Source organism: Periophthalmus magnuspinnatus, chromosome 20 (assembly GCF_009829125.3).
Source record: "Periophthalmus magnuspinnatus isolate fPerMag1 chromosome 20, fPerMag1.2.pri, whole genome shotgun sequence".
Taxonomy (NCBI): domain Eukaryota; kingdom Metazoa; phylum Chordata; class Actinopteri; order Gobiiformes; family Gobiidae; genus Periophthalmus; species Periophthalmus magnuspinnatus.
This window is the reverse complement of record NC_047145.1, coordinates 20,357,185-20,381,407: the sequence shown is the minus strand read 5'-3', so window position 1 is coordinate 20,381,407 and position 24,223 is coordinate 20,357,185. Positions and strand designations below refer to the sequence as shown.

At 40.9% G+C, this 24,223-nt stretch overlaps 1 protein-coding gene across 1 annotated transcript in view; it reads left to right on the top strand.

Annotated features, from left to right (window-relative positions):
- The window catches only part of ctnnd2a (catenin (cadherin-associated protein), delta 2a), a 385,529-nt gene extending 369,407 nt beyond the window's left edge, over positions 1-16,122 (top strand). Inside the window, exons 25-28 of the mRNA XM_033985946.2 lie at positions 9,321-9,447; positions 13,344-13,475; positions 13,809-13,885; positions 15,170-16,122. Coding sequence (XP_033841837.1) covers positions 9,321-9,447; positions 13,344-13,475; positions 13,809-13,885; positions 15,170-15,595 — 762 coding nt within the window. The 3' untranslated portion in view covers positions 15,596-16,122. The remainder of the gene's footprint in view (positions 1-9,320; positions 9,448-13,343; positions 13,476-13,808; positions 13,886-15,169) is intronic.
- Positions 16,123-24,223: the final 8,101 nt, after the last annotated feature.

Genomic DNA, 24,223 nt, shown 5'->3' with positions numbered 1-24,223 from the left:
TTTTTGTGACAAACCTAGACTATTCCATGACCTAAAACCTACCAATTCTCCCTGGCATTTAATACTAGCTACGCAGGATATCTTGATGTTTTATTGTTCTTTTCTTATGTATCGTGTTAGTTGTATATTTGTTTTTTGTTGACTTTTATACACAAACTCAAGGTAGCATGTGATGTTAGGGAATTTTTACATTTTTTTCCACAGATTTTCAATTCACTGACAACAAATCTTAATATAAACAAAAATATACAGTTTTATTTATTTTTGTCTATAAATTAGTAGAGTTTTTGTCCACTGATCCAAAGTTTGACGGTTCAAATCCCGCTCTTACAATGAGGTTAGAATGAGCCACTAGACCTTTATTCATGCTTAGATCCTCAAAGCGACACATTAAATATTTGATTTTAGCTTAATCAAGGTAGATTTTTCAAAACTTGCGTTAAAAAAAATAAGCAATATGATCTCGTGAAAGCCTGAGGGCCAAATAAAATCGATCTGAGGGCCGCATTTGGCTTGTGGGCCATAGTTTGGACATGCCTGATTGTTTGGTATTACAGTGGTCGATACTTAGGTAATGTTTTGTTTTCGCCGTCCTTCCATTTTAAGTTAATATGCATCTACTCAGGCGTAAAACTGCCCAACTTGTTAATATTGGCTCATTACACAACCACAGTTCTAATGAAGTAGGTAAGGTGCTAAATTTACCCGCCGCCGCACTACAAAGGTGATGAAAACACATTACAACGAGCTGGGGTTGAGTGTTTGAAAACATCAAACCAATGGCTGGGTGTTAGAAGCTGCCTGTGTTCTGCGCTGTCTCTCTGATGTTCACCTGTTACAGACCGGAACACAAAGAGAGCAGAGGTGGAGGTCTCCGTGTGGATAAAATAACGTCTAACTTGTCTGCGTGCGTTTTGAGTCCAAACTAAATACTGAGCTAGAGCCCTGGGTCCTTGAAGCATTGTGGAGCTTTCACAATAGATGTAGCAGCACGATAAAGGTCATTCCCTAAATCAGCACAACCAGCAGTGACCAAAATGAAGAGTGAAAAGGGCATAGGCACATTATTCAACACACTGTTCAACCATGGAGCTAGTTTTGAGTTAAAGTGTTGCGTTTTTATATCAGGGAATATAGGTGTGATGTGTTCGCTTTGGGGATTGAAGGTTTAGAACATCGGGGTAAAAACATACATGAACTACTCAAACTGAAATGTCACGGATATACTGTATGAGAAACCCCCTTTTTGGTAGTCATAGTAGTAATATATTTTGTCGTTGATTAACAATTGTGAGATTAAAGGTCCTATATTACACAAAATTGACTCTTTTAGCCATGTTCTAACTCATCAAAAACAGACCTGGAGTTGTGTTTTGTTTCATTCACACATGTTTGAGTAATCCTGGATTATCAAAGATCAGAATACTCTGTTTCATCTTCTAATGTTATGAAGCGGTAGTTTTCAAGCTACTTTTTACCGTTTGTTGAAATCACCCAAACGATTCTAGACCACGAGTGTCAAACTGAAGGCCCACATGCCAAATGTGGCCCTCCACATCATTTTATGTGGCCCTCGACAGGGTAAATTAAAAGGTATGATGGTCTTAAAATGTCATTTTATCAGGAGATACACAGCGATATTTTTACATCTAGACAAATGTATATGTAATATTTGTAACTTGAATAAGCAATAAATACAGAAACAATGAATTAACAAGTTTAAAAAGTACCTATATTTATTTTACGCCTGGCCCTTTGAAGGCAGCCATTTTGCTGACGTGGCCTCGGTGAAAATGTGATTGACACCCCTGTTCTAGACAGTGAAGCACTTCCTGTATTACCACATTATGACATCACAAAGTGGAAGTGGAGTGTTTTCTGTTTGGGGGAAGAATTCAGCCTAAATCTGCAGGGTTTGTGTGTTAAACATGTGTGAATGAAACAAAACACAACTCCATATATTGGCCCTTTAAATGTTTTTGTGACTAAACTGAAAGAGTGTAAGGTTTTACACTTTTGAGTCCAGGTGTTGTGATCTTTTAAGTTTCAAATACCATGTTGTCAGTGTTATTTTCTGTGCCATAATTGTTTGCTTTAGTTTGCAGAATATGTTATTTTGCACAATAGGTGCAGTGGCCTCGTGCCCAGAGGGGACACTCTACTCATCATGTGTAACCTTTTACATTGTTGTGTGCTATAATTGGTGTCAGGCATGAGCGCGCCCAGCACACACACATGCACATGCACACACACCCCTATGAACATGCACACACACACACACACCCCCACACACTTGTACACACACACAAACATGCACACACACACATGCACACAGATACTTGTACACTAACGCACAGACACATGCATACATATACACACATAGATGAGGTACATAGACACACAGATACACACACATGCACACTTAGGCACATGCACACACACATATGTACACTTGCACACACACCCCCTCACACACACCCACACACACACACACCCTCTCACCCCCACTCTCTCTCACACACACACTCTCTCACACACACACACCCTCTCTCACACACACTCTCTCTCTCACACACACTCTCACTCACCCACACACACCCCCACTCACATACACACCCACCCCCACACACACACACACTTATACTGTGCAGATCATTTGTAGCAGCTCTAATCAACTTTTTAGCTCCTCGTGTCTTGACCTTCACCAGCAGCGTGCAGTCATGGCAAAAGCAACAGGCAAAATGGTCGCCTGGCAACTCGGATCTTTATTTCCTCTCATTTGTGCGATGTGGGGAGTGAGGTGGAGAGTGCAGGTGGGTGGACAGGGTAGGGAAGTCCAGTGTTTTAAAAGGCACAGCGCCAGACCTATGAAAGATCACCTATTATGAGCAGTATCTTAAAGCGTATTTGTGTTGGGTTTTTTTCCTCTCTTCCTGTGCATCATTAGTATTCACAATAGAGAGTGACGCAGGTGGGAGAGGTTGCATGATCTCAAAGCCGACTAAGATGAACACTGACAGACTTGGTGAAGCACTCAGCCCACATCAGTGCATACGTGGGAGTTTAAATCAACGAAAATAGCAACTTATTTACTTTTCCGAGCACTTTGACACAGCTTTTTTCCAGTCGGGGGTTGTACAAGGCTGAAATTATCCAAACGATTCTAAAGTGTTAAAAGCCTAAAGTGACAAAAAATACTAATAGAACTTGTTTTATCATTGATAGGCTGTTTGTATTATCACAGATTTTTAGAGGATCGGGGATATAAGGCCGTTATGAGGCGTTTTGTTGTTCATTCGGTCTGTCACAGTTCTGAGCAGCGTGGGAGTCAGTTCAACATCTCCTGTCGCACTTAATAAATATAGAAATACCAATGAGCTTGGAAAAATCCGCAGTTCAGACAAAACCTATTAAAGAAGACCTATTGTGCTTGTGTCCGCTCTGTAATTATAATCTATGACATCTGTGGGTCATTATGTTTTGATTTGGACATTTTAAATCGCAATATTCATCTAAAACAGTCCTTCTCAAATAGCGCGGTGTGATGTCGAGGGGGGATGTGCATGACCCCAGGGAACATGCTTTTTTTCTTTTGCCGTACTAGAATAAAGTGTAATTGCGCATCCACTACAGTAGGGGGCAGTGTGCAAAGGTAGTATTAGCTTTATGGTGTAGGGTTTGCGTGCGTACACAGCAAAGAGCAGGAGATCGTGAACAGATCGTGAACACAGAGCAGTGAATAAACCCCTCAAGAGACACGATGGAAAAGAATTTAACAGGGATGAAAGTAAAGGCAGAGATAGACGGAGGTAATGAGGTAAATGAAAGTCTGGTGGAAGGAGCATAAAACAAGACAGGCAACAACGAGAACTGAGCCAAGCGATATACCACTCAGGTACGCGGACGATCTGGCCCTGAGTGTCAGGTCCTGGCTCCTCTTATTCTCCCCAGGTGCGGCTGATTAGGAATTAGCTCCAGGTGTGCACGGGAGGAGCCAGCTCTCCGCCCCAGCTCCAGACTCAGACACGTGACCAGGCAGGGACAAAAAATGCACAAAAAACTGTCAGACAGACCAGAATCATGACAGTGGAGAGGGTAAAAGAGAAAGAAACAACTATCCATCCATCCATCCATTTACTTCCGCTTATTCTGTGCCGAGTTGTGGAGGCAACAGTCTAAGCACGGACTCCCAGACTTCCCTCACCCCAGACACGTCCTCCAGACACAACTATAACATGATTAAAATCTCTGAAAAGTCGATTTTGCTGAATATGTCTGATGTAATAATGCCATAGGTTTTATTATCTTACATTTTCTGTTATTTGAGCTGTTAAAAACGTACACATTTACACATCTACAGCACATACTGTTCCATTGTGATATTATTATTAAGGTCAGAATGTTTTTGCTTGGGGCTGTCCTGCACACTGCCTTTGGCCATCACTTCACCAGTCTCATAATCAGGCATATAACTGTGTAGAAATTATCCATGTACATACGCCATTCAATATTCATCATAGAGAGCGAAGCATCAGGAGGTTATGCAGGAGATAATGAGCTGGGTGAAGGGAGACAATGTCAAACAAGGAGAGTGAGATATGGAGGAGATGAGAAAACCAACGATGTCTGGAAGCAAGTGACCTTTGAACCTCGGCGTGTCAGAAGATCCCATTTTCTATTAGTCCAGAGTCCAGACCAGAGACAGAGTCACCCAGCTTCTCCCTGCTCGATGCTAACTCTCCTGTGTATATATATATATGTACCTCAAGAACACTCTGTAGCACCATGTTTTTGGACTATTATTCAGAGCTGTTTGCAAGTAAAAGTGCTAAGTTAATTATTAAAAAGTTATAGGAATAGTAACGTAAAGATATAACTTGAATAGACTCGTGTAAAAATACTAATACTCAGTGGCGGGCCGTGCATTTGACCCTTGGGTCTTCAGTAACGTCCCACTTAAACATTATTACATCACCTCAATACAGGCTACTCAAGCAACACTTCAATTTCAGGAGCATTCAAAACCAATAAGCAGCATTCACAGTTAAAAATAAAAATGCGATTTAAAGATGTTAAACAAAATGCCACCAAAATGACGCTATGTGAGCTTAAAGCAGTCTGTCCAATAAACTGTGTAATGTCGCTGTTTCATATAAAACACCAACCAGACAATAACAAAACAAGCTATACTAATATCTGAAATAACTGAAAATGTGGCGCAGCTGAGATTGAGCGAACTTTAGTGCAGCTTTAACTCTGGTGACTTCAATGCGCCACATTATTATTAACATTATAAACTCACTTTTTCATTGTGGAGCTCCGTCTTCCTGCGTGCCACTGTGCTGCTGGTCCACTCGAGTGTCTCCAAAAGTTTTCAATTGCACTGTAGCTTGTAGGTGCCCAGCCGTACAACAACAGATGAATGCTGTTGTTGTGTCGTTAGGCGAGACATTTAACCCACCTCAGTGAGTCGTTCCTTGGTGTAAAGCGCTTTGTCTGCCTTGAAAGTGGAAAAGCGCTGTATAAAAATGTGACTGTCACTCTACCCTAACCCTAAACCTAACTCGGAGACTACACTGACCTCACCATCTTCAAAAAACTCCTAAAGACTCTTCAATTATTATGAGTATTGATTTTAAATGTTTGTATCTTTGTACTTTTTAAAATTGTTCTTCTATGTAAAGTGTCTTTGAGTGTCTTGAAAAGCGCTATATAAATAAAATGTATTATTATTGTTATTATTATTATTAAAAATAAAAATGCGATTTAAAGATGCCAAACAAAATGATGCTATGTGATCTGTCCAGTAAACTGCGCCATGTCGCCGTTTCATGTAAGACACCAACCAGACAACAACAAAACAAACTATTCTTTGAAAATTAAGTAAACTGATCATTCTTCGGTCTATATAACTGAAAATGTGATGCAACTGAGATTGAGCGAACTTTAGTGCAGCTTTAACTGAGGCGACTTCAATGCGCCATGTTATTATTCACATTATAAACTCACTTTTTCACTGTGGAGCTCCGTCTCCCTGCGTGCCTGTGCGCTGAGCTGCAGGTCCAAACATTTTTAAACGCACTGTAGCTTTAAGTGCTGCTGTTGTGTTGTTAGGCAAGACATTTAAGCCACATTTTTATATAGTACTTTACACCAAGAAACCACTTACTGATGTGGGTTAAGTAGGTAGAAAATGCAAGTATAAAGCAGTTTTCGAAACATATAGTGTAACAGATGGCTTTTATAAATATTAACGGTGATTTCCACGTCGGACTTTTGTACTTTTTGTTCATTGTCTCACTGTCCTGCCTCTCATCCCATCGCCCCAAATGACTTCCCTCCCTCACTGTACATTCATAACAGTCCAGTCACATTAACACAGGCCTTTTCAGCGTAAGGGATGTGATGGAATAAGCTAGCATTATCTTTTATCACCAGCGTGGGCCTAGCTTTCCGAGGTAGCCAATTATCGTAATGCTAAATTGAATTGGTTCCAGCTCTGTGATTGTTGACTCGTCCGATCCATTCTTATGAAAAGGGTTTTTCTTCCATCACGTTTAGACTAATATAGATACAAAGTCATTGGCAGGGCAGTAATTGCGTTCACCAAATCATTACTTGTTTTTTTTTTTTTTATTATTCAGTTTTAACAGTGGCAATCTCTTATTCCCCTCGGCTCAATACAAGCGTGTTAATTGGTATTGTGTGAGTGGTTGTAAGTGTCTTGTAATATCTGCATTAACTACATAACTCACCTGCAATCAGCTAAATACACTTCACACCTCCTTTTTTTTTAATTGTAATTGTTTCGAGTATGTACAAGTGTTAGCCGTAATCTTTAAAGGGCCCATAATATGCTATTTTCCAGTCTATGTTATTATATTTCCTCATCATAAACAGACCTGGAGTTGTATTTTGTTTCATTCACACCTGTTTAACTCTCAAACTCTGCAGATTTAGGCTTCTCTGAGTTCTTCTCCCACACTCAAAACACTCTGCTCCACCTTGTGATGTCATGTGGTAATACAGGAAGTGCTCCACTGTGTATTTAAACTCCAAATTATTGAACTTTGCTTATTTGAGATTATCCAGTTCTGATAAGGTTTTACTCCATAATGAGTTTTTCTTTTGGCTCCACGCATTTTAGCTACTGATAATTCCATGTTAATAATAAAATGAAAGATATTGATCCAACTTGGAAAGGGTAAATGAGAAGGAAAAACCTATTACATGGTTAAAAGTTATAGCTTCACGCGATTCATACAACTTCTCTAGAATGATTCAGGTGATTTGTCGTAACGTCCGGGGGGGATCAAAGACCGGTCGTGGAGAGCTGGGTCAGAGGCGGAGGTGCAGGGTAGTTTCAAGGAGCAGGATTGGACGAAAAACGGAGGAAAAATAACAGCTGAGTACTGAGATCATACGCACAAAAACTAGACTGAGCCAAGTGGAACTGTACCACGGACAATTTGGCGGCATTTGTAAGATCCTCAGTCCCTTTGTACTTTCGAGGTGGAGGCTTGATTGCTCATGGGCTGCAGGTGTGTAGTGGGTGGTGCCAGAGTCTCCACCCAGCTCCAGACAAAGAGAGGACAGGGGAAAGACAGCACAGAAATACAAGGACAGACTGGGATCTTGACAATTTCAGACCTGGAATTACCAAATCACTGCCGAACTAAAGGTAAAAGGAGCTGTTAACTTCATGACATCACAAGGTGGAACAGAGCATTTTGAGCTTTGGAGAGAGTAAAAGAGATGGTAATAAAACAAAACACAACTCCAGGTATGCTTTTGAGGCAGTAACAACATTTTAACATGACTTAAATCTCACAAGAGGCACTTTTGCGTAACATAGGACCTTTAAATTATCAGCGAGCATCATTGTTTTCGTCTGCGTTGTGACATTTCTTACTTATTGCCAATTCTGTTTTTGTAGCTTCCAATAAAAATCATTGATGTCTATAACAAAGCATTGTTGCATAACCAAAGTAACAGCTACGCTCGGTGTTTGCCATTCTCTCTGAACCAGCATTAAACATTTCAGTGTTTTCAGTTGCAGAAATGTGACTTTTGGATAAGACAACATAAGTGAACCCAAACCCCCCCATGTACAGTGTTCTGCTGGTTCACCATCTTGTCTCTTTGCATTACCTTCAAAATGGATTCTGCAGCTCGCCCTGTTACAGCTGTAGGAAGGCAAAGTACCAAGAACTGTGGAATTATAATATTGTGAAATTGTAACGTTGCAGTGTCAAAAGTCTCTTGGTAAAATCACAGACTGTTTTTCAAATACATGTGGCTCAGGTGGTAGAGTGTTTGTCGACCGATCTGAAGGTCGGCTGTTCCAATCCTGTTGTCGACATAAACATCATTGGTTGATTTTCGTAATGGCTGACAGGGGGACCAAAGATTCAGAACTCGGGTAACAGTTTCACAATGCTTATTTACAGATTGTATGCAAATGAAGGTAAATGGATCAGACAGTTGAGAGCGGGGTTGTTTGCGGTCGTCCTTGAGTAGATCGTGGGCAGCGGGTTCAGAGACGAGGTAATCCGAACCGGTCGAAGTGAACTGGGCCGGAGGGTGTGAGGTTCGTACCGGTCGTGGAGAGCTGGGTCGGAGGCAGAGGAGCAAAAAACATCCAACTTAGAACGAGTAACAAAATGCAAAAACGTGATGCTGAGTTATACCACTGTGGACACGTGGTCGATCTGGAGCTGAGTGTCAGGTCCACGGTCCCTTTGTCCTCCCCAGGTGCAGCTTGATTAGAGATTAGTTGCAGGTGTGTGTGGGTGGAGCCCGAATCTCCGCCCCAGCTCCAGGCTCTGACACAGAAGGGAGGGGGAAAACGGCACAAAACACAAGACAGACTGGGATCTTGCCGTTGATCCTTTGCTCCATTTCTCCAACATCAAGATATTGCTATTACTAAACATTTTTCATTTAAAATATTTCTTTAAATTAAAACACTAAAGACTCATCAGGGCTCTATATTTTGTGTATCATGAGGCCACTACCACGATAATGACACTTAACCCGCCTCGCCCCCAGTGTGTGCGTGCATGTGTGACTGATTCCTTGATGTGAAGCGCTCTCAGTGCCTTGAAAGTGCGATATAAAAATGTGACCGTGTACCATTTTATTGCCGTCTTGGTAATACTCATGTAATACAAATGTAAATGTGCCTCTGCGTCTTACACATTGATCTTGAGGACAAACTCTTAAATCTGCATGACCAGCCAACAAGCAGAAACCACAATAAACATTAAACGTGTTGTATGCTGATATTAGACCCTTTCCTTTCTTGTGTGTGTTTGCAGGATGGCTACTCTCAGTATCACTTTGTGGGATCTGCGTCGACGATAGAGAGGGACAGACAGAGGCCTTACTCCTCGTCGCGGACCCCCTCTGTCTCTCCTGTCAGGACGTCTCCGAATAACCGCTCTGGTGAGCATCACACAAGCATCCAGGGTCCTCTGCTCGAGTCCATCTTTGAGACACTAAACTAGGAAAAGTAAAACCGCTGACAGAAAGGTTTGACCGAGGAGCGCAGAGGTTTAAGAATGAACAGAGACGATGAATAATTAGATTTGAAACAATAATTAAACAGGCTGTAATTTGTGATAGACCCAAATATTCCTCCACTTTCATCTTTCATGTTTTTGAGTTACATCCAGACCGACTAAAAAACAAACTTTGTAAACTTTAGCTTGAAGCAAAATCACTAAGAACTAAACATGTTTGTTGGAGCGATCAAAGAGCGGAGTCAGTGTAAATTTGCAGGTGCAGCTATGATCCAGTTTTGACTTCGTCTTATGTGCTAGACAAAGACCCAGATACTAGGGAGGAAAAGCTGAGAAAAACACTGAATGTCTGGGTATAGTATATAAATTTTAGGAAAATTTAAGTTATACTTAAAATAGGAATGGCTCTTTTGCAGAGCCAGTAGCATCAACACTTACCAGTCCATCAGTCTTAAGCTAACAACTGTTAGCATCAGTGCCACCCACAAGCTTTCATCCAGTGAAGTATGATTATGGCTAGCCTTTAGCTCGAGCCCACTGGCTTTCATGCTCTGCATAGGGCGCACTAGCATTAGCTGTTAGCATCAGTGGTAGAAAGGCCTTTAGCTGTGCTTTTTCCACACTGGGCTTAGCGAGCTGATGAGGCAGAAAAATACTTTTCCTTCCTCCCGGCTTAGAGAGGTCTTCAAGGACCCAGAGAAGAGAGGGAAGGGAGGACAGAGAAAGAGGGAGGAGAGATAAACAGAGGGAGAGAAAGCAAGTAGGCACAAAGAATTATGGATAGGAGGGCGGTTAATGCAGGGAGGAAGCTCAGGATGAGGATTTGACTTTGGCCAACGACATTGGAAATACACAGTATTCAGATTATAGAGAGAGAGCACTTTATGGACGTTTGTAATAGAGGAGTTGGTGATGGAAAAGCCTCCTCACCTCTTACTTATCTGCACCTTCCTTTTGTCTCCACTCGTCCGCACACAGTCAGTGGAGCGTCTCTTTCCCTCCTTTTGGTAATCATGCTTTCTTCTCACCTCTTGCTCTCATTCCTCACTCTTCACTGGCTGCCTCAGCTCTCTCTCTCACACTTACAGTATTCACCGAGCCATATGCATCTCTATCTCCTCTCTGCATACGCCCCAGTCTGCCATTCAGCCCCTCAGAGATGGATCAAAGCAGGAGGAGTAATGATGTGCGTGCAGGCAAACTGAGAGAGGAGGAGTCAAAGAGCTAGAGAAATGCACCATGGGAGAGAAATTTGCAAGGAGGGCAAAGGAGGAGATGTAAAGAGAGACTTTTGCATTCATTATTACATTGGACTAGATCCCAACCTTTTGTACACACTGGAACTTTGTCTTACCAAAGGCTCCCACTCATTTATGTTAATCTAAAGATTATTCATTTAAAATATCTGCAATGCATCTGATGAGCTGACTTATTTTTAAATATGTTTGTACCTGTTTTAACGGAGCCTACAGCCTCTTTGCCCTTCACCAAACACTCAGGACTCACTCGTACAGGGCAGGTGGGTGAGGTGTCTTGCCCAAGGACACAACAGCAGTATGCATATAGTAAATTAGTAATTACCAAACATTTCAACTACACCTCTGTTTCATAAGACATGGATTCACTCTTCCTTGAATTGTTCAAATTGAAACAAAAGCAAACCTTTTTTATATTCCTCATGCAGTGTATAATTCCACTTGTGGTGATGCTTTGAGGGAGTATGACAAAAATCTTGCAGTTTATCGTAATAAATATCTACTTTTTTCTCAGAAGACATCTGGGATTCTTCTCACTTAAAAGTAAATGTTGTAATTTCATAAATTTATGATAGAATAATGGATCCTAGTGTTGTGGAAAACGTCTCTTTCTGAAGTTATTTTCATATTTGTGCAGTGCAGTGCTGCTCTTAGGAGCATGAGTCAGACAAGTCTGATTTCAAAAACAGGAAGTTTCTGAGACTTTGTCATAATTGTAGGTAAATTGCACTAAATTGAAAAACAAAAATCTGGTCTTTTTCTGTGCGCAGGGCTAACTGTCATTCATCTTGTTTTTGTTCTGCTGTACATGAACACAGCACACCCATAGTGCGCCTTTGACTTTGATAAGAGATCGGTTTGATATGACCCTTACATATTATGCAGATGCTGAATCAAGTGTAGAAGTGTTTAGCCAAGCAGACTGAAGAGGCTGATACACAGGTAGGCAGGATTCACTGTGTCTAGATAAGAGGCCCTGAGTAAGCACTTTATGTATGCAATAAGGGGATTACAATATGGAAGGCTGAGTTTATGTTTGAGTAGGAGAGAGTGGGAAAGGAAGGAAAAAAGACATGGATGAAACCAGGTGCACCAAACCAATAAACTAAAGGTATCTGCATGTTCTCCCTGTGTTACTAAAGGTCCGTTCAGACGTAAATGTCTTTTCATGATAAAAGTGTAGGTGAATTGGTGACTCACGTGTGAATAGTCCGTGCGTGTTTCTAAGTTTGGATCCTGTGATTACATAGTGTGTCCTCTCATTTGTGAATCCAACATACATTTGAACATGACCTTTACGGAAAACCAATACAAGACTTAAACATTATTATTATAAATCTAAAATATATACTTCCATTCATAAAAGCAAAAGCAGAGTTTGTGAAAATGCGCATTGACGCCTCATCTTTACTGCAAAGAAACGTTGTAAAAGTTGAACATGAAACAAAGAAGAATCGTGAGTTTCTTTGCCACTTTTACCAGATGTAAAATACTTGATGTTTGAGAAGGAATGTAGTTTATATTTTTGTTAATAGTGTTATAATTAGTGTGTAGTTAATTAGGACACCGTTAATTAAAGGGCCCACGCCATTTTCTGATCCATGTTATAATGTTTCCTCGTCACACACAGACCTGGAGTTGTGTTTTGATTCATTCGCTCATGTTTAACACACAAACCCTGCAGATTTATGTTCAAATCTTCAAACTGAACACACTCCACACTGTTCCACCTTGTGATGTCATCATGTGGTCATACAGGAAGCGCTCCACAGTGTTTTTAAAATTCCGTTTGCCTTCATTAGAATCATTTGGATAATTTCACCCCTGGAATTTCCAATCTCTAGGGAACTAAAGCTAAAAAAAAAAGAGCTGTTAACTTGAAAACTACCACTTGATGACATCACAAGGTGGAACAGAGCATTTTGGGCTCAGTTATTATTGGTCTGTCTACATCTCCAAACATGTGTGAATGAAACAAAACACAACTCCAGGTCTGTTTTTGAGGAGCTAATAACATTATAACATGACTTACAGCTCACAACAGTCACTTTTGCGTGATATAGAACCATTAACAACTTTACATTTTTTGGAAGAATATTTTTATGACGTGTAACAAATCACTTACTCACAGGATTCACCTCCCCCCAAAGACACACCAGTCCATATTAAAGATTAAATGATTAATCTTGCATAAAAAGAACATATTCAAATCAGTTTACATTCACTCGTCTTTCTGCAGTTGTGCCTTGTAGTTTCAAAGGTTTAAGTAAACTCTAGTCACGGTAAAGACGTTGTATTATTTGAAATTCAGCCCGTGCCTCTGGTGCCGGTGGTCCTGAATGTATGAGTGAATTCCCAGGCGTTTTTAAACATGTTGTAGGTGACCCTTTCCTCTGACAAGCTAAATTATGAATAATGACTCTGCACCTTGAGGACCTGGACACACAAAAGCCCATTATTGTGTGAAAGCTCCCGCTGTCTGCTCCCTGCCTGATTTTCGCTCACTGTGTTGCGTTTGTGCTTGCGGGTGTGTGTGTGCGTGTCTGCCTGGGCATGGGTGTAGCGAGCGCTCCAGCCTCCCCCCGAGAGATGATGAGTCTGAAGGAACGCAAGATGGACTACGACTCCACGGCAACCAACGCCGGTTTCCATAGCAGCAAGGGAGAGCACACGTCCCGCAAAGACGGCATGGCAGGTGCGTTTTGTGACGGGAGAAATTAAATAGTCTGGTTTTATCCCTCCTCTTAATCTTTTTGTTGCCTTTGTTTTCCTCTGAGACTTTTCATCTCGCTCTCTGCCCTTTACTGTCTCATTCTGCACCTCGCTCCATTTTTCTTTCGCTCACTGATATCTCTTGATTTTCTTTATCTCGTCCGCTCTCCCTTATTCCAATATGAGTTTTGGGGGTTTCCAGCTGTCTCCTTATACCTTCCATTTTTTAACTTGAAATGAATTTTATACTTTCATTTCGATCTAACAGAAAGCAGATTCAGTAGCAGATGCTGCATATTTATATTTCTCATTTCAGTTCAAATATCCTGCGGGACATCTACGTTATTCCGAAACTCCTACCTGACGACCAGTGATGATATCAAGCAAAACCAGGTGAGTTCTTAACACTCAATTTATTTACATAATGACATGGCAGGGCAAGTTTATTTGTACAGCACAAATCATACACACAGTCATTCAAAGTGCTTTATAAAATAAGACATTCAAATCACAGTACAACAAATCAAAACATAAATAATAATCATAAGAGAAAAGCGAGCAGAATAAAAACCTTTCAGTCATATTCACAGATAAACAGAATCTTTTGGAGCCTGGATTTAAACATTGTCAAAGTCGAGGCCTGTCTCACATCTTCAGGAAGAATGTTCCAGGTTTTAGCTGCAGAAACTGAAACACTGATTCTCCATATTTAGTCCTGGTTTTGTCCTGGTTTTGTCCTGGTTTAGTCCTGGTTTAGTCCTGGTTTAGTCCTAGTTCATTCCTGGTTCAGTCCTGGTTTAGTCCTGCTTCAGTCTTGCTTTAGTCCTGATTTAATCTTGGTTTATTCCGGCTTTTTGTCCTGATTTAGTCCTGTTTTAATCCTTGTTTAATCCTTGTTCAGTCCAGGTTTAGTCCTGGTTCAGTCCTGATTTAGACCTGGTTTAGTCCTGGATGTACTGTTCTGTCTTGAGGCTCGGTTGGAGAGGCCAGGGAGCAGGACATTACAGTCGTCTAATCTACTGGAGACAAATGTAGGATAAGTCTCTCTAAGTTTGGTTTAGACAGTTTACCTGTGAATATTTCAGCGTTTTTTAAATGGTAAAAAGCTGCAGATGTTATTTGATGTGAGTTTTAACTTACACATGGTACATGTCCATTAAAACATTTGATACAAGTAATTCATTTTAGTCGTCATCATAGGGCTTTAGATACCGCCTCAGCAAGTCGTACATTTATACTACATATTAGAAAAACATATCTTCTGTATCCCTAATCTGAAATTTTATCTGAAACGTGGCTCATTTGGATGCAAATTTTAACCAGTACTATATATAACATTTTCATAGAAGTAGATCTGTTTTGTGCCATATGCCAGCGCCTAGGGCCAAACACGTCTCCTGTCTGTGAGAGTTATAGTGCTGCAGATGAGCCCTTCCCTTCAATACCTGCATGAAATGGAGAATTCACAGCTTGAGCCCCATCCTATTTGATTCATATCGAAGCCTTTTTTACCCTCTGTACTTGCTTTTCAAACCTGGGATTTTCCTGCTTGCTGTGTATCTGACACCAGCCTCTCTGCTTCTGTCTATCTCATCATCCGCTCTCTCTCTGCCTTTCCATTCTTTCCTCCTCCTCCTTCACCACCACTCCTCTCTCTCTCTCACAACCTTTTACCAGGCTCCCATTCAGCCCTGCGTCGTGCCCCCCCAACCCCAGCAGGACAGCCCATCCGCGGCCGTGCTAAAAGACTACGACCCCTATCCTCCCCCTCCCTCCTTCCCGCAGCCTCAGCCCCCGCAGCCGCCCCCGCACAGCCAGAGTCGCAGCTTCGACGACGCCTTCTACGACGACCAGGGACCCCCGCCTCCCCCGGCGCCGTCCCAACCGCAGCCCCAGGTCCCGACGCAAGCCCAGCCCCAAGCTCAGCCGCAGCAGCCCCCCAACTCCACCGGACCCCCGCGGGATCCAAGAGAGGACCTGCGAATGCACCTAGGGCTCAAATCCACCGGGAACTACGTAGACTTCTACTCAGCTTCTAGGCCATACAGCGAACTGAACTACGAGACCAGCCACTACCCGGCCTCTCCTGACTCTTGGGTGTAATCTTCAAAACTTAAAAAAACAAAACAAGTGCGGGGCGAGAGACTGTGTGTATGTATGTGTGTCAGAAAGGGATTATTTTTGCAGCAAACTCAAGGTTAAAGTGTAGGTTCCGTGGCATTTTAAAAAAGGAAACTCAAAAGACAGTAGAAGGGTACGGAGCAAATTACAAAGTGAAAAAGTTCAGGTGAGAAAGAGTGTGATAGAGAGACAGTGCATGTGCATGCCGGCTTTTTACTTTTTACCCTAAAATTGCTTTATTTCCTCATAGTCAGCTGTTTTGCACCATAAGACGATAAAGGACAAGTTCAAACTGGATATGAAGAGTAGCTAAGATGTGGAAGGGGCAAAGTTGCAATGATAAAAACAGCCAAACAGAGAAGAAATGGAGAAGGATGCAGAAAGGAAGAAATGTTAGAATGTTTTATCGATGTTTTGAATGAGTAGAAAGTCACTGGACCTTTAGCATTAGGCAGACTCCAGGTAAAGGACCAAACATAGATGTGGGTTTATGAGGGGTGTAAAGCACAGGAAAGAAGAAAGCACAGTGAACAAAGTGGTGGATGTCTATCATTTCACTTGAGTGAGAAACGTAGCACTGCTTTTCTCCCTCTTATTTGTGCCGATGGCCTTGCCGCCTACACACTCTCCTCAATTTGTTTTGAAGGAATGTCATCTATGAGAGACTTCTTTTTGTCACTGTTTTTTTTTTTTTGCTTCTTTTCATTTGTACTTTTCTAAAATGTAACAGCAAACAAAGAGGAACCTTTGTAAACCATTTTCTTTGTACAGTTCAAAGGTAATATAGTGTGTATATTACACATTTTTGATGGGGTCGTTTATGAAACCATTTTTCCCGACAAGCAGCAAACGCAATCCTTCAAATGACAACCAAGAAGCAGTATATAGACAACATCGTGTCGTTTTTTCCAGCAAAAGAGGATGTCCAGCAGTATTTTTGTTTTTTACTACATTCGTGGATAAGCTAAAACGTCCTCTTAAGAGCACCAGATTGAGTAACGCAGCTCCAGAGCCCAACAGAAGTGCATTTTCACTGCCTCAACAACGTGTTTAAAGCACAGAGTGTCTTTTACTTTGGGGATAGAGTCTTGGCCATGTTAACTTTTAGTGATTTGTGTGAAACCAACTTGCCCTCTATAAGAGCCACATGATTATTACACAACTGCAGAGAAAGACAGAGAATCAACATTGTGCCAAACTTTGACATCTCACGGACCAGTCCTAATCGTGGACTTTAAAGAGACATTAAAGGGACATTCGTAACAGGAAATACTGTCGAAGTTTACAAACAGAAAAACATCCTCTGCTCTTTCAAACTTTGATTTCGATGTGTTTCGACCAGGCGGAGACATGCTAACACATAAATGTACAGATCTGCCTCTCTGTGTGGGCTGGGTGTGAGTGGACGGTGACTGGTGCGTGCCTGTGTGTCCATGTAAACTGGAGTGCGAGTATCTATGCATGCATGTGACTACTGTCGAGTGTACAGTGTGCGTGTGTGTGCAATCCTGTATAAATCAATGTCTATCAAAGGCATTCTTACTGACTGGCTGTCCAGTTTTACAACGAGAAAATCCTACGGTTAAAATCACTAGAATGAATTGCTGATATAGAATGACAAATCTATAAATATATGAACATAAATATAAATATATATATATGATTTTTATGTGCAGATGTCCGTGTCTCGAAATGCAACAAATGTTCGCAGAGAAAACGTGGTGTACAACAGGACTTGTTCTTTGACCTAAATGTGGAAACTGCAGATTGGAGCCCCCCCTTTTACGCCTAATCAAAAGAGACAAAAAGAGATATCCCACCTGAACATGCTCAGGCTCTGGCGAGTTGTGTGTTATTGTGTTTCAATGCTTCTTAGATGACCCTGCTGAGAGAGGACCGTACTTGAACACAAAGAAAATAAAAAGACTCTTTGCAATCAACATGTGGTCTCCATGTATTTGTCATTGGTTTATTTACGCCGTCAGAGCAGTGAGAGCTAAACAGTGGTGGAAAACAACGTAAATAAAAGGAAGAAAGTGTTGTAATATATTTAAAGGTCCGTGTTATAATGTTGTTTCCTCATCGTAAACATGCCTGGAGTTATGTTTTGCTTCATTCGCACATGTGTGACCAACTCTTTATTATTAGTCTGTACATCTCCAAAGCTCAAAATGCGACGTTCCACCTTGTGATGTCATCAAGTGGTAATACAGGAAGTGCTCCACTGTGTTTTTAAACTCCACACATCTTCACTACAATCATTTGGATCATTTCAGACCTGGAATTTCTAATCTTTGCTAAACAAAAGGTAAAAAGTTGCTGCTAACTAGAAAACTGCCACTTGATGACATCACAAGGTGGAACAGAGTGGAGTGTTTTCTGTTTGAGCAGAATTCTGGCTAAATTTGCAGGGTTTGTGTGTTAAATATGTGTGAATGAAACAAAACACAACTCCAGGTCTGTTTGTGATAATTAAACGTAACATAGATCAGAAAAAAAGCATAATATGGACCTTTAAGTACATTTTTAATTGGATACTTTTTACTTTTACTTCACTACATTTGAGAGCAGTATTTGTACTTTCTACTCCACTACATTTCTGAACAGGACTGAAAAGTAAAAGTATTTTCATTATAGTTTGAGACCTGCAGAAAAGGCAGAGGGTTTATTTTTTAACACGTTCATAATTTGTTCAAATAAAAAATAAAAATAAAAACAGCTGGAAAAAACATTAAATTCAATTGTTTCTTTTGACCAAAATTCAGCTCAAACCTTTATCAAAATCACTACATTTGAACATCTTATACATTTATAAGACTCAAAATCTGCTTGAAATACTTTTACTTTTTACTCTTTAAGCACATTTTTAAACAGGTAAAAGTAACTATAGATTTTTTTTCATCTTATACTTTTACATGAGCTTTTTTTTTTTTACTTAAGTAACGAAAGTAGTAGTAGTAGTAGTAGTAGTAGTAGTAGTAGTAGTAGTAGTAGTAGTAGTAGTAGTAACTTAAGTAATGAAGTAATCCACCACTGCTGCAAAAGAAAATTTAACCTTGTTTTTGGACAGGATACAAATGAAGGTGGAGAAAGTATTGGACAAACCGTTGGAGCAAGGATCCAATCTCACGACGCCGAGACCGACTCCGAGCCGAGCGTCTGGGGCTGAACTTGTTCATTTTGCCGCTACTCAAATAAACGTTATCTTCCGTGAGTGAACAGAAGGGGGGGCTGCTGTGATTGGACATGTTTTAGCAGCAAAAACATAAACAAAAACGTCTGAATGGGGGGTACTGTATGGTGCCTAGAATCAAAAAAACAATCTGGATAGACAGACGATACACTTTCTTCATTTGTTTTCGATTTTTTCACTTTTTCTAACCCTGCTCAGTTGTTCGTTTCACATTCAAGTTGAAAAATATTTTGTAGCCTACGTGTTTATCTTTTTGCAGCATCGTTGGGATCCAGTCTCAAAATGTCAAAACAAAACATCAGGGGACCATGGTGTTCCTTTAGAGTCAGTCCTTTCATTGTTTTTCATTGCTGTTCTCATGGAAACTGCATACTAACTAGTGTATAGGAGGTAAGTACAAGACTTTTCCCCATTTTTGTGCGTTCGATGACATTTTGTATTACTGTTAACATGGTATTTCTTTAAAAAAAAGCTCATATTACGCTGTTTTCTGATTTGTTCTAATGTTGTTTCCTCATCACAAACAGACCTGGAGTTGTGTTTTGTTTCATTCACACATGTTTAACACACAAATCCTGCATATTTAGGCTGAGTTCTTCTACTCTGTTCCACTTTGTGATGTCATGCGGTGATACAGGAAGTGCTCCACTGTGTTTTTAAACTTGATTCACCTTCACTAGAATCATTTCGATCATTTCAGCCATGGGATTGTCAATCTTTAAGGTAAACGTTAGTGTTAAACTTTGAGGTTTGGAGATGTAGACGGACTAATAATAAACGGTTATTCAAACGTGTGAATGAAACAAAACACAACTCCAGGTCTGTTTTTGATGAGGTAACAGAATTATAACATGTCTGTGTAATCCCTCATTCGTCCAGGTCTGATCCATAGTAAAAGCCAAAGTTAAATCTTTCAACTGGACAAAAAGTTGTAGGAGTGAAGACGTTTTGCTGCTCGTCCAAGCCACTTCTTCAGTTTTGATCAGATTACTGCTGGACACTGCCTTGGAGGAGCAAACTACACAGATACAACTTCAGCTTAAAAGAACCTACATTCAGTCTTAATGTGCCTAGTGGCTCGCTCTATTGTTCTTTTTGTTTCATTTGTTTGCTTTGGGACTGAGTATGGAGTTCCCAGTTCTATTGGGAACAGAATATGTCTCAAGCCCTCGTACTTAGGAAAGACAATCCTTCCTCGAACAGGAATAGGGACCTTAGACATCAGCAAATAGCAAACAAAAGCTGTTTACAGTTTCAGTGTAGTTAGCTCCTTCCTTCAGACAGATGTAAGACGGTGTCCAACAGTAATCTGACCAGAACTGAAGAAGCAGCTTGGACGAGCAGCCAAACGTCTTCACTCTTAGAACTTTTTCTCCACTGGACAGATTTAACTTTGACTTTTAAGCATTATAACGTGACTTAAAGCTCAAAAGAGTCAACTGTGTGTAATATAGGACCTTTAAATTCAAAAAAATGACAAAAACAAAGTCAAACATAATGAGCTATAATGATAAAACCCAAATTCAGACGTGGCTGTGTTACTAAACGAGACCATCTGAAGACACACAAGCCGATACGTGAGAATTTATTAGTATCTTTGAAGTGCTGTGTGACAGTGTGTCGATACTTCCCCCGTGCTCTTACGCATTTACTGCTATTGTCTGGAGAGGGTGACAAGCGTCTCTGTCAACGTCTCGATAGCTTTCTCACAAATATTCCCACAAGGAACTCGACAGCGGCGGCAGAAGCATGAACGATATCACACATGCTCAGATAAGGTCCTCGCTCTGATGTTAATGTACAGACGCAGTTATGTACAAGTATGACAGATACTCACTGTACCACGCTGTGATGTTCACCCTGTAGTGACGATGAAGACGCATTTCTCGATACACACGGTTTACAAACAAGCTGCCATTTTGTCTCTTCATATAATTCTTAAAGTGCATGTGACAGATTCAAGAAAACACAGTTCACACCATTATATATACAAAAATAGCTAGCTCACTGCGTCTCAAAGCTAACAGTCACTTTTATTAACATCGGACAACATAAAATAAACAATGTATTAATATTAAAATTCATTCAAATAAAGACTACCCAGTTATTTTTGTATGTTGAATACTTCAGTTTGTGGCATTGTTTTAATTTTTATGATGCCTCAAAGTTAGCCTTAGCGTTAGCATTGAGACCATAGAACATATAAAGTAAAGATGAAGTGAGTGTAGCATCACCCATAGCGTTAAGCTCCAGTCAAATGAGGCTCGTCAAATTAGCGGATTTTGAACCAGATTTCATATTTGAAATTCCGAGCCAAAGTAACGCCCCTTCTTGCCCTCACCGCACCTCACGGCTTAGCAACGCTGTCAGTCAAAGCTGTTGCTAACGTAAGTAGGCAGCTTATTGGTTTCTATTAATGTTCATATCTTGAGTTACAGACACAAGAGAGAAATAAAAAATACCACAATTATGAGGAGCAGGTTAATAGGAACATTTTAAGACCAAAATGGTGAGTCTGACAGCAGCATTCACGGAGAGAGAGCCGACAGTTTCCTAACGTAAAGTGAACTGGAGCCAGAGTCGGAAGCACACACCCAGGATCACTTCTAATTTAGAGCATGGTGGCTAGCAAGTTAGCTATGTCCATTTATATATACAGTTTATGACACAAACATGTCTCTTTCTAATCACAGAAGCGTCGTCTGGTGAAGTATTCATTTTATTTGTGTGATTTTTCTAACATGTTGTTAGTGACGTTCACCTGCAGCAGATATTTAAAGATTTATTCATTTCAGTGTGAATCGACAAACCCAAAGAGATAAAATTAGACAGGAAGTAGTGCCGCTAACAGTGTGGTTGCTAGGCGCTACTGTGCACAGAACCAATTATACATATTTTGGTTATAATTTTACTTCCTGGTTGGACACGGACAGCAGATATAACACATCTAAAGGTAATTTCATGACAATTACCTAGCAACTATAATGTAAACAAAGGCTGAAACATGTCTAAATCACACAGTAGTTATGATTACACTAATAAAAAGAAATGACAACATGTTTTAATAGATTATTTTGTCAGACTCAGGTTTAATTTGTTTTCATACCTGCACAGGGCCGTGTACATCGTGCCCAGGAACACGCTGGAGTCTCAGGTGGTGGTGCTTGGCCGTTCTTAGTTGGTGGAGCCATTTGTCTGGTTAATTCCAATAGCGAACAAGACTCTGGCGCGCTAACTAGTTACAAGGCCCCGTGCAGGTACGAAAACAAACTAAACCTTGATCTGAAAAGAGAATCTGTTAAAATAAATAAACAGAAAACCAGATGAAACTCACTGGACGATAAATGACAACACTTTTATATCAATAATTAGAAACTTGAAAACCTATCGTATGTTTAAATAGCCAATAATAATAAAATGTTACAACTCCAGGTCTATTTTTTTGGTGAAGTAACAACATTCTAACATGTTTTAAAGCTCACAGGAGTAAAGTTTGTGTAGTATAGGACCTTTAAACGCTACTTTCCTTGCAAACTTTGACACCGTCCATTCTCACAAACACCCTGGCAATTTAATCAAACTTGAAGCGCTTTAAATGAACTAGTGGCATTTAATACAATCCATCACAGTCCATTTTACCCAACGCCTTTGTCTCGTCTTTGATGCTGTCTTAGCTCCGCCCTCTAACTCCATTGCTTTGATTATTAGCCTTCACGATGGTGTCAGGGCGTCTTTGTCCGAGTCCTGCGGTTGAAGGCTGCTGTAAGTTAATGTGGCATGAAAATAGCTTCTCAATTTTCCTATGCATTGCTTCCCAAGGAACTGCCCCCTTTTCTATCCTCTAACACAGCCTCAGCCTCCACTGTCTCACTCCCTCCTGCTCTCACCCTTTACCCTCCGCTCAATCAGCCGCCACCTCAGCCTGGACCCGAAGCGTGACCCTAGACTGTATAAAGAAGTGGACTAAGTGAGCGTGACGTCAGCCATAGCGTCCGGCTTCAGTCAAATGCAGCTCGTCGAGGCTAGAGCAGTTATAGCGGCGAATTTAGAGCCAAGTTACATCTTTGGATCTCTGACTGCGAGTATCATAGCAACCAAAGAGCCAATCAGGAGCGAGGCTGTTTAAAGTAATGTCCCTTCCCGCCCGCACAGCCGGTTTGGCAGCGGGTGGACGCTTAGCAACGCTGTCAATCAAAACTGTTGCTACGCTAGCGGGTGCGACTTCAGGGAAAGAAGGCGCCTGATTTGTCTGTTATTAATGTTCATATCTTGATTTACAGACACAATAGTGAAATAAAAACAGCAGGATCATGTAGAGCGGGATAATACGAACATTTAAGACCAAATTAACGAGTCTGAGCCACAGCTTTCGAATGTAAAGTGAATCGCTGGAGTCAGAAGCGCACCCATGATCACTTCCTGTATTGCAGCGGCTAGCAGGTTAGCTACGTCAATTTATATATACAGTGGTCCCTCGCTATATCGCGGTTCACCTTTCACAGTTTACATGTTTGTTTTTTACATCATATGAGCGTGCATTGTGTCGTGTGTCCTGATTGGCTAAGGGACTGTAGACCATTGTGCTCTGCGTCCTGATTGGCTGTTGGACTGTAGACCATTGTCCATCAGTCTCCTCCGTGCCGTGTCTCCTGTCCAGTACAGAATGTGTTCAGACAAATTTACATAAACGTTGGACCGCAGTGTGACTCTGAAGTGCTGTACGTTTGCAATTTGTTTTCTCCCCGACAAAACCCACAATGTCGATGAAACGTTCTGCACCGACAAAGACGCCTACGAAGGTTTGAACTTTGAGAGAGTTTAAACGAGAGAGAAATGTGAGAAAATGTTAACGCCTGTGTGAGAAAAGTGTATAAAGTGTGTGGTGAGGGGTTTTACAGCAAAAAACACATAGAATAATTGTAAATAAAGCTGATACATCGCGGATTTCGCCTGTTGTAGGTTATTTTTAGAAAGTAACCCCCACGATAAACGAGGGGAAGGACAAGCTAAAACGTTCGAAGAAGCGGAGGGGAGAGTATAGCAATGGTCTGTGAATTACTGGGAGAACTTGAGCATAAAATCAATTACTATGAAAAAAAAAAGAGTTCCACAAAGGTACACTGTGTATATACGTGTGAAACATCTCCAAATTTATGTTATCGTTGTAAATGGAGGCTGCACTGTGAAGGAGACAGAAGGTGAGATGAATTGTGGTAATTAATGCCGGGGTAGTAAAGTTTGGGCAGCAGCGTAGCAACCTTATGTTTGAAATCTTACTTTCAAAAGTTTCATTCTGAAGCTGCACAAGTACAGCAGCAGCGGTGAAGTCTTGTGTGTTATTTTGGATTTTCTCCCTGCTCCTGACCAACCGTCCTTCTTTTGTTTTTTTGGTCGTCCTGTAAAGTTACTTAAGCCCT